This window comes from Coturnix japonica, chromosome 7, assembly GCF_054131305.1.
Source record: "Coturnix japonica strain WE chromosome 7, WE-NBRP24, whole genome shotgun sequence".
Lineage (NCBI taxonomy): Eukaryota > Metazoa > Chordata > Aves > Galliformes > Phasianidae > Coturnix > Coturnix japonica.
The window spans coordinates 14,330,107-14,347,503 of NC_140669.1; the positions used below are offsets into that span (position 1 = coordinate 14,330,107).

At 49.8% G+C, this 17,397-nt stretch overlaps 1 protein-coding gene across 2 annotated transcripts in view; it reads right to left on the minus strand.

The window, feature by feature from the left end:
- Window positions 1–500: 500 nt before the first annotated feature.
- ITGB5 (integrin subunit beta 5) overlaps window positions 501–17,397 on the minus strand; it is a 39,055-nt gene continuing 22,158 nt past the window's right edge. Inside the window, exons 10-15 of one of the 2 annotated variants that reach the window (XR_014947911.1) lie at window positions 15,399–15,828; window positions 6,522–6,744; window positions 5,840–5,940; window positions 2,548–2,664; window positions 1,563–1,842; window positions 501–1,097 (exon numbers count right to left, since the gene is read on the minus strand). Coding sequence is in view for 1 of the 2 variants with exons in the window: in XM_015868641.3 (XP_015724127.3) it covers window positions 1,002–1,097; window positions 1,563–1,729; window positions 2,548–2,664; window positions 5,840–5,940; window positions 6,522–6,744; window positions 15,399–15,828 (1,134 nt within the window). In the remaining variant the exon portion in view is untranslated. The remainder of the gene's footprint in view (window positions 1,098–1,562; window positions 1,843–2,547; window positions 2,665–5,839; window positions 5,941–6,521; window positions 6,745–15,398; window positions 15,829–17,397) is intronic. The other variant, XM_015868641.3, reaches the window with a different exon arrangement.

A 17,397-nucleotide genomic window follows, 5' to 3' on the forward strand; every position in this document is an offset into this window, starting at 1 on the left:
AGGAAAACATGGGGCAGGGGAACAACACTAGGTTCAACTAGGTTCAACCAGCAACCTGTCTGGACCTTCCAGCTCTATTTGTGTTAAAACCTCAGCTGTGCAGCCCTCAAAGACTGGCGTGAAGCTGGCACGCTGTGCTGACAGCTGCCCCCCTGCAGGCTGCATGCCTGCTTGTGAAGCCCCAGGAGTGGTGCTCGCTGTTTAAGACTTCCTCTGACCAAACTCCCATGTCCCTGGGGCTTCCCCCCAGCCTCCCTGCCATCGAAAAACAGTGAACGTGAGCTGCTTCTGGCAGTCACTGCCCTCAGTCAACACCACAGCATTAAGTCAACATACCTTGTGCAGTGTCACCACAGCTCCTGGCTGCAGCGCTCGAGCTGATAAGGCACTGCTGATAAAGAAAGCAGTACATGCTGTGCTGGCAGCAGGGTGCCCCGGGTCAATCAGTCCATCAGCATGGGGGCTCATTAAGCTCAACAGACTCCACTTTCAGCATCATATATGCACAATAGTTTTATTTTGTTTTTATATAAAAAAAAAATCCTAAAGACTGCAGAACTCTTGTATCCTAATTTCTTACACAAATGCTTCCAACACCCTCCTCTTTTTAGGCTAATTCCCCCCTCCCAACCTGCAATGCCGTGGCTTCCCCTGATTTTGACCTACTCACCCTTTCTAGTGGGATGGGATATGTCTAAAGCTGCAATGTGGCACTTGGTTCTCTTCGTTGGCAGGTTTCATAGGTCCAGAAACCTGGGTTGTGGAGTCACAGGGCTCAGAATCCATGAGCACAACTGCTGAGCCTGCTGTGGCATCGGCACGTCCCAAATCAGACAGCACACACGCTGCTTTTCTCCTTACTGTGCAAATAACAGGCTCGCGTCACCGACCAATCCTGTTGTAAAGTATTCTCTCCCCTGAAGAGGATCCCATCTTCAAGTCGAGAAGCAGCAAATGCAGTCAAGCAATTGTCCACAGCGGTCCCACGTGCTGAGACCTGATCAGTCAACTGTACCATTGTAAGATCTGTTGAGCTTGTTGAATGTGAACTCTACATTATGCGTAGAAATGGGCTTTCGATAGAGAGGATTGGATGCCTTTGGAAAAATGAACAAAGAACAAAACCTGTGTCATGGCAAAGCTATTTGTAATCTCACAGAATCATCAAATGGTTGGTTGGGAAGGGATCTCAAAGCCCATCTGGTTCCAGGGGTAGGATCACCTCCCAGTAGATCAATTTGCTCCAAGCCTCATCCAGCCCAGAGCATCTCTGGGTATGGGACATGCACAGCTTCTCTGGGCAGCCTCTTCCACTCTCCCCTTCCTGCTCTACATATAACTATAGATATGGCTTTGACAGACTCTACCTAATGTCCCATTTGATACCCTCAAATGCTGAGTGACCCCATGGCCAGGAAGCCTTCCCAGAATGCTTCCTCATAGACCTGTCCACCTGATGTTCCCACAAGCACAGCACACACACATTCATCTCCCTGTTTTCCATCATTGCAGTTGTTTACTACAATGCCAAGGGTCCACCCAGCAGTACCCAAAGCACTCACCATTTCATATCTTGCCCTGGTGCGTTCACTCTGGAATCGATCAAACTCCCTCCTGTCGTGAATGGTGACGAGCAGCTTCCAGAGCCCCAGCAGGATGGTGCCAATCAGCACCACGCTGCCAATGACAGCCAGCACAATAGTGATGGCACTGGGGGCCGAGCTGCATGCTGGAAAGGAGGCAGAAGGAAATCAGCTCTGGGGCAGATGCATCCCAGGTGAGGGTAACAAGAGCACTGCTGAGCAAGTGGCTTTGGGGGCAGCACTGGAAGCAGAGACTGAACTGAAAAAAAACAAACAATAGTCCTCTCCATAAAGGAAGGGATCTTAACCACTTTAACTTAATCAACTGGTCTTTCAATTAAGTGCAAGCTGCGGCCTCAAAGAAATAAAATGTGCCTCCCCTAGGACTTCCCATCCTGGCCTGTGTCCTCAAGAGGACCCAAGCAGAGCATGATAAGCTCCCACTGGGTGTTTGCCAGCTCTTCCTGCAATGCCATATGGGGTTTCCTCTGAGAAACATGCTCTGTATGGGATGAAAGCAATACGCAGGGGACAGCTGTTCCGAGAGGGCTGGGACAAGGTACTGCACTGCTGGGAACAGAGCTGGTTAGTGGAAAAGCAGAAATCCACAGGACCTGTGGTGGTATGCCTAGCAGCCTCACTTCAGAACAGTAGCTCCTGTTTTCCCACCTCATGTTTCTCCTCCCAGTGGCTCTGTCTCCTAACCAGGGTATGGCATATTTGCTGCTTCCTGAGCAGGCTCTGTTTCATTTCAGCAACCTGATCTGGCAGGAAGCTCTTAGGCCACCTGCTAGTAATGCTGGCAGCTCAGGTGCATATCACACTCTTAGAGGCCTTTCATTAAACACACTGGAAGCACTTGGTTCTGTGTTTCAGCCCTGCTAAATCAGCTCAATTCTTCTGCACCTGCGTGCAGCCTTGTCCCCTCTCATGCTGTCAACAGGGAAAATGGAGGAGGCCCAACCTGGCTCTTTAAGGACAGTGAGGTTGGACTTCCCACTGGCGAGTTCCGAGTAGGTGAACTTCATGACGCAGTTGTTCACTGGGTAGGCACACAGGATCGCACTGGGGTCATCTGTTTCTGGAATATTAAGAGCAACTTGGTGACTTAAACAGCACACCCCGTATGTCAAAGCACCTTCATTCTCAGCCAGGTGCTTTGGAGAGGCTCATTTCCACTCAGAGGCCCAGCATCAGAGCCAGCCCTTGCTTTTTTGGTGTGGTGTCATGCTGGGGACTGTGCATTCCTTCCCATATGAGGGGCTTCCTGTCCTACATATGGTGCACATTATAGCCCAGCCCCAGCGGTGGGGAGAGCTGAAACAGCATCATGTGGGGGAAGGGAGAATGCAAAGCATTAGGAAAAGCCTAAAAGCCTCTACCATGGTACCTTTGCTTTGCAGCTGCCCCTAGTCCTGACGCAAGGCAGATTAAGGCCTGAGATTAAGACTGGTGGAACAAGGAAATGGCCTGGGGAATTAGCAAGATAAACACCCTAAGAACGGAGGAACAAAAGGAACAAAATCTGCTCCTTGAAATCACCAGCACACTTGGATCCTGCTTTGTGTGAAAGGGGAGATGGGGGGAGCCGTGAGAAAAGAGATAAATTGATTCCAAGAGGTATAATCAACAAGAATAGAGTGGTATAATTAAAAAGAGATAATTGGAAATAAATGAAAAATGCTCACCTGTGTAGGCTTGCAGAGAAAACTCCAAGAGCAATCTCTAGAAAGATAACCTTCCCCAGTGGCAATCAGCCCTTAAATGGGGTCTAGGAGAGATACAGCCAGGCTCTACCCCTTCTGGTCTCACTGGTGAAATTGCCTTCACCTGTGCTCCCATGGCTGACTCATTGCTCACCTCAGGTGGTCAATCAGAGGTTCAGGCCCTGATTCAACAGGTCCCATACAGCAGAGATGTGCACCTTTAGCCCTTCCTGCATTCCCCTGCTCATGGAAACATCCTCTTGCTGGGCAGCACCTCCAGCCATGCCAGGCAGCCGTGCAGAGCACCTCTTGCCTTTATGGGATGGCATTTTCAAGAAAGGGATCTGGACCACTTTGTCATATTGGTTGTCAAAACATGACTGAGGATCTGGCACCTGAAAAATGCTCTGCTTGTCACTAGCATCTGTGTCTGGCTGTCACACTGAGAAATGATGGCATTAATGACCACTGCTATCCCAGCTCCTTATCTTTCTCCCTTCTGTTTGTCTTTCCTTTCAACGCCTTTGATCTGCCTTCAGCAGGGAGAATAACGCCTTCCATTTCAACAGCCTGGAGCCCAGTGGACACTGCTGCAGACAGCCTTCAGCTGTTCACGCCTCAGGACATGAACATCCACTCTGCCTGCACCTGTCGCACCAAAGGCAGAGCTGGAGATTAATTAGGTCGATACAGATAATACTTGTGAGTTTCTTGACTAATGCCCCTATATGCTGTCGAGCAGATGTCTTGGCTCCTTCAGGCCCCTATGCCTCTAGCCTCAGCTTGCACCAACATTCTGCTAAAAGATTAAAGTTTCAATAGTAATGACTTCTGCTGGCCTTTACTAAGCTTCAAAGCATTGGAACAGGCTGCTCAGGGAAGTGGTAGAGCCACCATCCCTGGTGGTATTTAAGAGCAGTGTCGATGTGGTGTTAAGGGACATGGTTTAGCTGTGGACTTGTAGAGTTAGGTGGTCTCTAGTTCAGTCCATAGCCAGAAGGCACCTGGGACATCCCAACAGTGCTGAGTGCTCCACTGCTGTGACAGCGCAAACCTGTGTCTTCTGTCTGCCAGTGACGAATACCAGCATTCAGCCTTTCAGCAGGGATTTCTAACACGTGCTACATCACAGAAACACTTGAGGATGAGGATTTGGCTGGGTCTGCCTGTGAGTCCCTGTGCACTTTCTCTAGGAATATTTTGCAGCCCAGATTTCCAAGTTCCAAGCTCTAAAATCTCAGCACCACCCAGGATCAGACTGCGGCAGCACAACAGAAAAATAAGCATAATTCCCCAACACGTCTTAAAACAGAGATTTGGCCATTTTCCCCTGAAAGCAACAGGGGGTTGGCCAACCACAGCCCAGTCTCACCTCCCAGGGCGCAGCCAGCACAAAGGCTGGCTCTGGAGTTGTGAAACAGGCAGGCAGGAGAGTTAAGCTTTAATCCCCAGTATGTGCTTGTTTCTTAGAAACATGGGGCAGCCAAGCATCAGAAGGGAGTTTCATATGGGTCAGAAGCATTTAAGATGGCTTTGTAACCTTTCACAGTGTGCTGGGACAGGTTCATTCTCCAGCAAGCTGCAGTGAGGATGGGGAACGCAAGAGCAAGCCTCCCAAAGGAAAAGGTAGGAAATCCTGCTGGTTGCTAATTGAGAGAGAAAGGACAAGCAAGGTAGAGCACTTGTACACCGTATGAACAATGGAAGAGAAGCAAGAAATGTCAGACATGGATGGCCACATATCCCTGCTTGATCCAGAAGCACTGGCCTCTCTGTCCCAGCTCCAAGGGCTGTAGGCAAGGTCAAGGTCAGGACTGAAGCTCTCACTGTTTGGCTCCCCTCCATCCCATAAAACAACAACCAGGGGCTGCCAGAGTGAAGCTTGAAAAGGAGGGGAAAAGGCATCTGCTGAGGGACATGGTGTGAGGTAACCTTCAAAAGAGATCACAATGAGCAGGACAAGGAGATACCTCTTCCTAGATGACTTCTCAGGGAGATCAGATAATGCCATTTTGGGGAGACATCTAATCTCTTCTGGGGAGCTCATCTAATCTCTCCTGTCACCTGATCTTATCCTGTTCTATTTGCTTTTTGCATTGGCCACAATGGGTCTTACACACACAAGCCCTGGACCTGCTCAGGTGAGGTGGAGAAGCAAATCTTTTGGACAGATCTGGGTGGGTTTCATGTAGCTGTGAGCTCAGAAAGGCAGCATTACAGCTGCACATAGCAAATGCATGCCCAGAAGGATGTACTAATGGCTAACCTAACAGCAGTTATCATCATGGCCTCATATTGCACCAGGGGAGGTTTGAGTTAGAAACTATGAAAAATTTCTTCTCCAAAAGTGCAGTGATGCAATAGCACAGGCCGCCCAGAGAGGTGGTGGAGTCACTGTCCCTCAAGGTGTACAAGAACTGTGGGCACCTGGGGCACGGTTAGCAGGCATAGTGATGATGGGCTGTCAGCTGAGATAGTTGGACTATATCATCCTTGTGTTTTTGCCAACCTTAATGATTTTATGATTCTGTGATTCAGCTGCATACTTACTGAGAACATCCACAGTGGTGATGAGCTCATCCTTGCAGTGCTTTTGGCAGGTTTGGTTATCCAGTCTTCCTGAGTTAAACAGCTTGCATTCAATGCAGTCCCTTCAGGAAGACAGAGAGAAAGACTGAGTATGGAAAGAGGGTGGGAAAGAGAAGCTTCAGGCTCAACCATTTTCATTACAAGGATGGATTTGTTCCAGAGGTGGGTTCAGTGAAGAAGCAAACAGCTGTAGGTCTGGAGACTGTTTGCCTTTTGCATGTAGGAAGCTGCATATCAGTTACTGCAAAATCCCTCCTGTCTAAGATCAAAGCAGAAGCATAGTCAGGTGCTGATGTCCAGGGCACCTCCATCTCTGCAAGGTGTCAGCCAGCCCCTTCTCTATATCTCACAGCTAGTTGGGCCCAGAAATGTTCAGCTCAGCAAATCTGGGCTGCCAGCCTACAGAGTAGATTCAGCACTAAAATGAAAGGGGCCATGAACACCCATGAGAACTTGGACAGCAACACTTGTTGCTCTACGGCATACAATCAGTGCCAGAAGCACTGACAGAGAGGAGACAATACAAACCCAGCTGGCCAGGACATTAGGGACCTTCTCTACCTGGGTGGGCAGGAGCCTCCAAGGAACCAAAGAACCCCTCTCCCCCCCCATCGAGGAGTCCCTCCTGAAGCCCCATGTGTACCTTTTGGTGCTGCAGACCCCTGGGCAGGTGGGACACTTCTCGCAGGTCTCCCCGAATGCTCCGGGCTCGGTGCACTGGCACCTCCCACAGATGCAGTTGCCGCGGCCGCTGCACATCTGCCCATCGCTGGAGACACAGCCGGCGGTCTCAGTGGAACAGTTGCAGTTGTCCCCGATGTACCCTGCGTGGCACTTGCACTCCCCACAGTGACACTCTCCATGGCCTAGGGAACACAGTGGTGAGAAGGGCATCAGCAGCATCCTGAGCAGTGCTGTTTGACGTCGGTGTCTCTGTGAGGGTCCTCCCCTACCAGAGCATCCCCTTGCAGAGCTGGCGTTAAGGGCCAGCCTGAGCAAATCAACAGGCTTAAAGGCTTTCAATTACAGTAAGTGGCATGGCTGGCTGCCCAGCAGCTGGTTTCGAAACAGTATCCATCAGCTCATTGGAAACACTGCTGGAATTCCTCTGTGGTTGGTCCTGAGGAGCAGGGATGCTTTTGAAGGCATGATTTGTCCACAAGGCTCATCAGCAACCTAATTACAGCTCAGTTTTCCCACTGGAAACAGCCTTGAGTAGCTCAGACCAGATAAATTGTATACATGCTCTTCTGATCAGCACTAAACTGCTGATAGCTCTGCCTCTCCCATCGCCCCAAGGACACCAGAGGGGCCATGAAGCATCAAGCTGTGCCCCTTGCCAGAAGGCCTGGGAGCATCTTCTGCTCTGCGGGTATCTTATTTGTCCCAGCAGCCTCTTCTGTTCTCCCATCATTTGCATTAGAGCCAACCTGTATGCACAGACATTACCAGAGGGAGGAGTCTGTGTTTATAAGACCTCTGAAGATTGCCTAAATCTGATGCATTCACACCACCAAGGTCCAGACTGGAGTGCAAGCCATTCCCTGTCTTAAGAAAAGCAGCCCTGCACCATTAACATCAGCTTAATCCCCTTGGACACCACAGAGCCCAGCACAAGATGCAAATCTGCTAGAAATCCATCTCTGGAAGTCTTGCTGCTCATGAAATGGTTTGCTATATGCAAGTAGTTGGTGCCAGGCCAGTCCAGGAGAGCAAGGTTCCTTTGCATTCCTTCCAGCCCTGGCACGCTGGGATGGAGCCTGGACAGACTGAGATGGGGAAGGGAAACAACAGCTTCCAAATTTGTGTCCTATTCCAGCACTGCAACCAGAGAAATGGAGAAACAGCCTCTTGGAGAAAACAGCTTTGGTTTCTGCAGAGAAGCAGCCTTTCTATATGAAGGTGACTAAGTGTGGGGCGTGAGCCTGAGATTTAAAAACATGTTGACATGTGTTTTCTGCCTGGCCACACTGGCTCAAAGTGCAAAAAGCTCGCCATGGAGAACAAGCCAAGAATGGGAATTTCCATGTTGACCTTTAGCAGCAAAGATATTACAATCTGCCTGAACCAGTCTGAAAGAGCAGCCACTCCTGCAAGCACCAAGTGCTCCATTTGTGGTGCCCTGCATCTCCCATCCGGCATGGTCTGAAGGCTGGGTGGGATGCATTTATGCCTCATGTGAGCATGGCAGGAGTGGACCTGCTCCTCACAGTACAGCCAGAGCCCCGGAGATGGGAATTCACTCCCAAGATGAACCCAATCTTGCTTCCCAGATTCATGTTTGAGAAGAAAACAAAGCTTCAGGTCCACTGAGGAGGGTGTGTTCCAGGCCCCCCTCTGCTCCTGCAGCACTCACTGTGCAGGACATCAGCACAGTCTTTAACCCTGAAGCCATTTGGATTTGCATGGTCTCTTAGAGCGGTTTTGCAAAGCCAAAATACATTCATTATGTGCTCCAAACATAACAAGATGTTTTCTTCTGTTCCCATCCTTGAAATGAGAGGATGTGAGACATTTAAAAGATCCCCATCTAGCCGGGAAATGACAAGATCCCTCTGACTTTGGTAATGTACTTTCCAGTCAACCTTTAATTGTGTGGGGTAACACCTCCCAAACTCTGTGCACCTGCTATTGTCATCCTTGGGTACCTGAATGACTGCTCTAAAAAGCAAAAAAAAAAACAACAACAACAATACCACCACAAAACAAAAGAGAGGAAAGCTGGGGCAGGACCTGGTTAAGACAAACAAGCACATCCAAGCAATGCACAGCCTCACCAATGCCATCCCTTACACACAGTGCTGAGCCCTGACCGCTGCTCTTACATCCCTACGTGTTGTTTGCATTCCCCAGGGTTGAAGGCACCGAAATTATCTGCCTACAATAGAGGGAGCAGCCAAAGCCAAGACACGAGGCACTGTTGGGCCGGCCCTGTGGTGTAAGTGCAGGATCGGTGCCTCTGGTCCATCACAGTTTGCATGGGAGGGAGAAGGGCAGCGGAAGAAGCTGGGAGAGTCTGGAAACTTTCCGTTTGGGAAAGGGCTCTGGCAGTGCCTGCTTAAGCAAATAAATCATCTGGATTGCCACTAATCTCTTTCCATGACTCAAAGGAGCCGCAGGCTGAGGAGCACTGCGCTGCCAGATGCTCGGCACCAGCGGGCAGGGAGGACTTGGGGAAGTTAATGAAGCAGGGATGGGAGATGTTCCCCTGTCCTGCAGGCTGCAGGAGCACCCCAGCCCAGTGTCCTTGCTGCAAAAGGGCACCAAGGTCTCAGTGTAAACTGCGGCGTGTGCACCAACTGCCTCCACTAGTGCCAGAAGAGCTCTCACCCATCCTCATCTACCCACAGCACAGCACTGAAACAACAAACCAAGCAATAAAAGGCAGATAATAGGGAAAAAGAGCTTTTCTGTATCTTAATTACACAAGATACCACAGACTTGTGCATCCTGCCACTGCATTAATGTCAGTGGGTATTTATATCTCAAAGCATACAGGTTTTGGCCACGAATCGTTGAGGCTTTAAATAATACTTTACTCAACCCTAGTACTGGCTGAGCTCACAGTTCCACCACTGAAAATAGCACCAGCGATGCAGACCAATAAAAGCAAAACTGGAGGAAGAAATCCATGCCTGAGCTGTGACTTCAGCCTTGGACAACATGAGCCGCATCACCAACCATCAGCACCCCAGTGATAAAAGTTCTCACCCCCCTCATCCTTCCCATTTCTCCCTCACTTGGGAGCTTCTGGGTTAAACAGGAACTGGGCAGGGAGCTCAGGGCTCTGTGAACTGCAGGCTCACTTTGGTGAGCCGAGGCACAGCGGATTTCCTGTGGAGCCCTGCCAGCCTTCCTTCATCTTCCTCCTCTCCCCTACAGAAGTGCAACTGAAATGCAGTCACAAGATGAGTCCTTGCTGCCCATTTTAGCTTTTTGATGTATCATTTCCTGCATTTCTTAAAATAAAGCCTTTTTGTTTTCTTGTTAAGAAATCTCAACACTCCACAAATCTCCTGACTTTTGCTTACACGAGCACCTCAGCCCCACGTGGCTTTCTGGATGGGGACCCACAGCTGAGAGTTGGGAGCATTCAGGTCCTGCAGCCAACTCTGCTAAATCTGCCAGGAGTGATGCAGGGCTGTCAGACCTGACGGATGGATGTAATGGTTCCAGTACAACTGTGGGTTGAAGTAACCCAACCACACTGCATACATGCTCATCCATGGCTTCATCACCTTTTAGGAGCTTGGCATGGGAGGCACTGCAAAAATAGCTGATAATTCCTATTACCAAAGCTTCCTTGCTGCACATGATGATCCACAGGTTCACAACCAAGAGCTTCTCCCCCACTTACTAAAGAATCCTTTGAGTTGAAAGGGACCCTTAAAAGCCATCTGGTCCAGCTCTCCTGCAATGAGGAGGGACACCTACAGCTCAACCAGGTGCTCACAGCCCCATGCAGCCTGACATGGAGTGTCACCAGGGACAGGGCATCCATCACCCCCACTTCCATACTCCTTGATCCATCTCTGCAGGCACAGCATGGCAGGTCAGCAGGGATGGATTTCAGCAAGCACACAAAAAAAACCACCCAGCTCCCTTAGATTTATTCTTAAAATAAAGCCTGGCTCCAAAACAAAGCTGCAGGATCCCAAATGCCTGAACTCTAGGGTCAAATTCTACGGTTCAAGCCCATCCTTAAAATGAAAAGCAGGCTTACTCCCAGCCTACCGAGGCACAAATGTGCTGAATGTCCTTTCAGCTGGACCTCATTACGAGGAGTGGTCCCCAGAGCAAAGAGACATTCTTTCACTGCAGAATCCAGTGCTGTGGGAGCCTTGCCCAGTTCTGTGTTTGGATGCAAACACATAATCTGGTGCAAGTTCACCAAAGGCCCATGGTTTGGGGATGGATTTCTCCCTTCCCAAAAAAAGCTGAAAGAAGCCAGAATTTCATTCAAAATAAGATATAGAAAAAGGGAAAGAAGCCACAGCTGCGCTGCGCTTTTAGGTCTCATGTTTGTTCTCAATCGAGCAAAATTCAGGGGCTGTCTGTGCATGCCAATAAGAAACACAGTTTCACTCACCTGCTTGCTTTAGACTGCTAGCCTCTCAACCCAAACTACAGCATTCATTTCCAACCACTTCTTTCTGTTAATTACTGTAATCAGAAGGGTCAAACCCAGGCACCAAAAGAATCAGACACAAAGGCATTTTGGCAAGACCACCTCACACCATCATCTCCCTTTGTGGAGCATGTGCTCAGCATAGCTTGCTTTCCAAGTCCGTATCATCCATATTTTGGGGGCTTTCTGGAGCTAGTAGTCTGTGGGGCAGCTGCATGTGCACATGGGGTCAGGCAGGTGCCTGTGCCTTCAGATGACACTTCTTGCCGCTGCTTTAAGACAGACCCCCAGGCAGAATTCTGGCTTCCGCAAAGATGTAAAAAGCATTACTGCTGTATTCTTTTAATTCTGCCGTGGCATTTAATGCCTCATTAGCATGCATTAATGGTTGCAAAAGGCCTGCTGGAGGGCAAGGAGAAACCCCAAGTGAAAAGCGGCAGGAACAGCAGCGCTCTGTGCAGTCAGGTCCTTGAAGGGATCGCTGCCAGGGTTGGGGAGGGCTGCAACAGCACTGAAGGCCTGGGCAGGGGGAAAGGAGGGGTAGGAAAAGCTGGCATTTCCCTTTTGTGCATGGAATGGGACTTCTGGAGAAACAGAGCTCAATCATTTGGAGACAAAATCCCAAATCTGTCAGTTTCTGATGGCTTTGGCAACAGAAAAACCCCTTAGCAGGTGCCCAGCACATGTATGGGTGACAAATATGGGTGTTCCCCAAGCACATATGGTCCCTGGGGAATCCCCCAGCACTGCTGGAGTGCAGCCTTAGGGAGATCCCTAAGGATCCAGCCCAGAGCTGCACCCAAAGAAGAAGTCCAGGATGAGAATAGGAGGTTTGTATAAGAGGGAAAAGAGATCCTAGAAGAGGAAGGCATGAGCTAGGTGCAAGGCTTCTTATGCTATTTAAGGACTTCAGCTCCCTGCCTTTGGCACAGAGCAGGATGGGAACCCAGCACACAGAACACAGTCTCAGGACTGCATTGCAGAGAGAGAGGAACAGAAACCAGGTTAAAAAAGAAAGAAATGCAGAGAGGAAGCAGAAGAGAAAGGCTGGGGAAGGGTGGAAAAGCAAGGAGATTTCTGGAGACTCACAGGGAGGGCCCCCTCTCACCTGCAAGAGCCACTATGAATTTGCATGCCCTTCCAGTCCTTCCCAATTGCCCAGCAGCATAGGGAGTAGTAGAAGGAATCCTCTTAATCCCTACGGCCCCAAGCTCTGCTGCCTCAGACCTTACATCTCTCCAGGCTGCCCCTGATGATTGGAGTAAGCAGAGCTGACCTGATGACCCCCAGTTTCTTCATGCTAATCCTCGTGGTGAGAGCAAATGGAACATGCCTAGCTTAGCAGCTTAACCCAGATAAAGGAGGAGAGCAGAGGAGGCCCCCCAGTTGGGCTTGGCTTATTACAAAATGTCTGCAGCAAATTCTCATCAAAGCCAAAACATTTCATGGGGGGAGAGCTCCCACCAGGTGATGCTTATGGGCTACGACTGGAAGGGTACACCACAAACCAGAGGTTTCCTTTTTCCTCTCTCAAGTGGAAGACCCCCGAGATGCCTGCACCACATCAGCTGGTTGTTGAGAAGTACCACTGGGCACACAGTACTCATCTCTGCCCAGGGAGGGGAGGATGCAAAGGAGGAAGGTAAAGAGACACTCACAGCCCTGTGACACTAACAACACTATAAACCTTACTGCATTTCCAGGCAGTGATGTGCATCTGCGCTCAGATTCTGCATTTTCACTCGATACCCCAATCTTTTTTTTTTTTAAATTCCCCAAATCAAAAGAAAACCACCCAAAGATAGCAAAACTTGACACGACAGAGAACACAGCAGATGTGGTTTAAGCTCTGTTCCCTCTTTTTTCCACAGAGCATCCTTTTCCTTTCGGGGCAATTCACCACCTGCTGTGGATGGCAAGGCAGCCAAGCAGCCAAAACTGCAGGCATGGGGAAGTTCCCCACCCCAGCCATGCTCACCCACCACAAAGCCAGCGTGGCAGGAATGAAGATTGCTGAGATGAAAAAAAGAAATGGTTACAGCTGGGTTCCTTCTGTTCTTGCATCTGGACCCTTCCCTGGCACACCAGTCCTGGTCCAAGCAAACATGACAACTTCAGAAGCAAGTGGGGAAAAAGATCTGCTTCCAGGCCAAGTGTCAGCCTGTAGGAGTTAGTACAGTAAGAGGCTGTGTCAGGAATCACAAGGCAGAGATGCCAGTGGTGCCATCAGATGTGAGCACTGCCCTCAAAGCACAGGGCTAGTGTGTTCTGTGTCTCTTGCACAACCAGAAACTGCAGCACCAGCACTGGGCAGCATCTTCCCATGAGAGCCAGCACAAGGATGGAGATGCTGAACCCTGATGCGGCGCCTGCAACCAGGAAATCCTAGAACAAATTGCAGAAGCAGGAGTGTGATTTCTAATGTGAGGTTGTAGCAAAACAAACAAAAGCCTTATGTCACTGCGTGCCAGCATAGGCTGAAAACCCGGAGTTCTTCCCCATTTAAGAGACCCAGGAAAGGGAAGCAGTCAGATATAACTACAGAGGCCATGAAAGATTACATACCCTCAGCAGTTTTTGAAGTGGTTTCCACAGGGCATTTTCTATCTGCAGTCTATGCAGATAGTCTGTGCAACAAGCCACGGGTTTTCGGTTGAGTTGCCATTTCCTAAATCCCTTTTCAGAAGTGGTTTTGGTATTTGAGTGTATTTGCAAATCTGACACGCTGTTGCTGATGTTAGCTTTTTGTGTCAGCAGTGGTGAAGACAAGGAAATTTCCATAGACACACCAAAGTAAAGGAGATGCTGTACTACTCACACCCCCTGCAAATAAGGGTCTGAGCTTTGCAGCTAACAAAGTGTGGCCTCCAGCAAACCAGTCCTGCTTCATTAGTGGCCAAAGCATGATGCTCTCACCAGGGCCTCTCCTTCCTCTTACTACCTCATTTTATAGGACCTTTAGGAATGCAATTAGCACTGAGATGTTTCCTCCTTTGTCAGATCTGCTGGAAGGCAGCCAAGGGGTCCAAAAGCCACAGGGATGCACAGTGATCTGCAAATTCCTGAGCTGGGCTCCAGGCAGGGAGGCAGGCAGTGAGCAGATGGCTCTGCCTCTCCATGGCAGCCATACGAACTGTCTAGGAAACGCCGGACCCTGTGCTGAAGTTCCCAATGCGATGCACAGCTGTGTGCAGCATTCAGAAACTCTTCTGTCCTTTCCCTCTTCAGAAAAGCTGAACCCACTGTGGCTACTTCTTCCAGAGACCTGCTGCTCCTTAAGGGCAGTTTGGGGTGTACCCCACACCAAGAGCTGTGCAAGCTTAGGCACTTCTGGTGGGCTGGAGAAGCCCCAAGCCCCTTGGGCTGAGAAAACTACCTCAATACAGAATCACACAGAATGACCTGGGTTGGAAGGGACCTCAAGGATCATACATTAAGGGTGGTGCCCCAACAGCCCCAAACTGCCTACCAACACAACAGTCTCCAATGGCCCAGAGAATGTCAGACATTCACTGTCTCTGGAGATGTTCAAAAACCATGGAGATGTGGCACTTGATGGACACGGTTAAGCAGGCAAGCTGGGGATGGACTGGATTTGGACTTTGTAATCTTGTTGGTCTTTTCCAACATTTCTATGACTCTATAAATGCACAACCTGGGGTAGCCCATCACTTACTCAGAAGCCTGCAGGGTAAGTGGGGAAAAAACACCTCCACTTCTCCAGAGAACAGTAAAAAACAGCTGCTTTACTGAGCTTACCAAGAGAGCTAACGCAAACCTGCCCAGCATTCTGGTTTCAGATTTTCACTCAAGGAAATATTTCACTTTGAAAACAATCAACTTTTGAAGAGTAACATTTTACTCAGCTTCAGGTGAATGAATTATGTCTTAGGGCAATGTGTGCAAGGTAAATTACATGACCTCAGGCTGACAAGGAATTAAAGGAATTGCCATTTTAGCAAACGCTAAGTGTAAATTTAGCTGTAAATTTCCTCTTCACATCTAACTATAATCTCCTTTCTTTTAGTTTAAAGCTATTCCCCCTTGTCCTATCACACTATCAGACAATGCAAAAAGTCACTCACCCTCTGGTTTATAAGGTCCCCTTAGTACAGGAAGGTCACAGCGAGGTCTCCTCAGAGCCTTCTCTAGGCTGAACAAGCCCAGTTCCCCATCTTTCTCAGCTCCAGCCCTCAGAGCATCTTTATGGCCTCCTCTGGACCTGCTCCAACAGACCCGCATCTTTCTTGTGCTGGACACAGTACTCCACATGGGGCCTCATGAGGGCTACATTAAGGTCGCAACTCAGAAAACTCTCCCATAAGATCAACACCAAAGCTGTGACTTAACAGCCCAAACAAAGCGAAAGGTGCAGGGTGGGACAGCACCTACCTGAGCAGAGGACTCCCTTGTATCGAGCGCAGGAGAAGTCATCACACTCGCAGAAGGGCCCGTAGATGTTCCCAAACTCGCTCTCATAGCAGACACACTGGTTGCAGCTGCACTCCCCCCGCCCGCTGCAGATGGGCTTTCCCTCCATCTCACGGCACAGCCCGGCCTGGGTCTCCCCGCCGGCCCCCTCCTCACACTCGCAGCGGGCCCCCAGGTAGCCGGCATCGCACTCGCACAGCCCGCAGGCGTAGGTCCCATTGCTGCTGCACTTGCTGCTGGCTGGCTCCGCATGGCCGGTGCAGCCACAGAGGCAGTTGTAGGTGACATCCACTTCCAGTGTGTCACGGAAGCCGGCTGGCTTGATGGTGAAGACATGGGAAGTGTCCTCAGCTGGGCAGCTGCGGGCTTCCACCGATACCTCGAAGGAAACCTAGTGAGAGGGGGGTGAGAAGTGAGTCAGTGTACAGCCCAAAATGGCCTCCCAGGTGTGGACGAACTGCGCCAACCCCACATCATGTGGGCACCTCAGCATCCCGACAGCCCAGTGAGGTTTTAGCCTCCTTCACACCCCTTACCACCACTCTGGTTCCCCATATGGGCCACATGTGACCCAAGCAGGACAAGCAGAGGCACAAAGCTGGCATTGGATCCTTTCAAACCACACGCCAAAGGGAGAACCACCAAGAGGGAAGTGCTGGAGCTGTGCTAGGGGAGCCCCACGCAACCGTGCAGCCACTCTCCTCACAGCTTTCCTGCCCCCACACAGCCCCTGCAGCTTCTGCCTGCTGAACCCACATCTCAGCCCTCACCAAAGCGTTCATTATTCTGTGGGTAGCTCATTTCAAAAGACACCACAGGCATTCGAGTGGTTTCAAGGCTTATTACCATCACCCATGAGGGTTAATATTATCCATCACAGACCACTGGTTTCTGTGAGGCAGGAGGCAGCCTGCCTGAAATAACTGAGGCAAAAGTCTAGCAAACAGACAGGTCTTCATAACAGCAAAAATATGACATTTTCTTGAAAGCAAGTAGCAGCATAGATCTCACCAGTACAGCACAAGGACCCAAGCTGTCTACAAGGTGAAGGATTTAGCACCTCTTGCAAGAATCCCAATCGACATTACTCATAAAGCCCCATATAGGAAACATACATAAATTTCAGAGAAGGACATGGAATCATAGAACCAATCAGGCTGGAAAAGACCATAAAGATCACCAAGTCCAACCCTAGCTCATCCCACCATGTCCACTACCCACATCCCTCAGCGCCACATCTCCTCCATGGCTCTTGAGCCCCTCCAGGGATGGTGACTCCACCTGGGCAGCCTGTGCCAATGCCTCATTACTCATTCTGAAAAGAGAATTTTCCCAATATCCAGTCTGAACCTCCCCTGGTGCAACTTAAGGCCATTAGATCAGAAAGCATGTTCAGGGCATCACCCTGCTCCCTTCCACATGCCACCAGCACTAAATCCCAGCATGTCAGGACTCGGTGCCAGTGTCAACCCCTTTGAGGAAGCTGTCTCAGCTATTCATGGGAGCTAAACTCTGATCCTCATAGAAGCTGCTGAACAGGATGGGATGCAGGGACAAACCGCAGCAGCTGGGTGAGCTCTGTCATTATGCCAAAGGCCAGAGCCCAGGCACAGACACCAGATTAATGCTCCTGCCCCAGGGACCCTGGCTTTGCTGGTGACATCAGGAGGGCACGTGCCTACAGTTGGCACAGTTCCAGGGACTGATTCCACCCGCTGAGCTGAAATCCAGTAATGTCAGCTTAAAATGCTGAGGCCACCTCCCTTTTTAACACTTCACATGGCCCTTATTTGGAGAGGTAAAAGTTCAGCTACTGTTTATTCTTCCAAACTATTTTTATATGCCCAAGTGCTTAGCGTTCTGGTATGTTTTTAAAGCCGTTCTTCTCAAATAAGGAAATCATCCTGCTAATGAGTCCTCACAAACTGCAAAGGCCTGGAGAAGGGCTCAGGATTCCCAG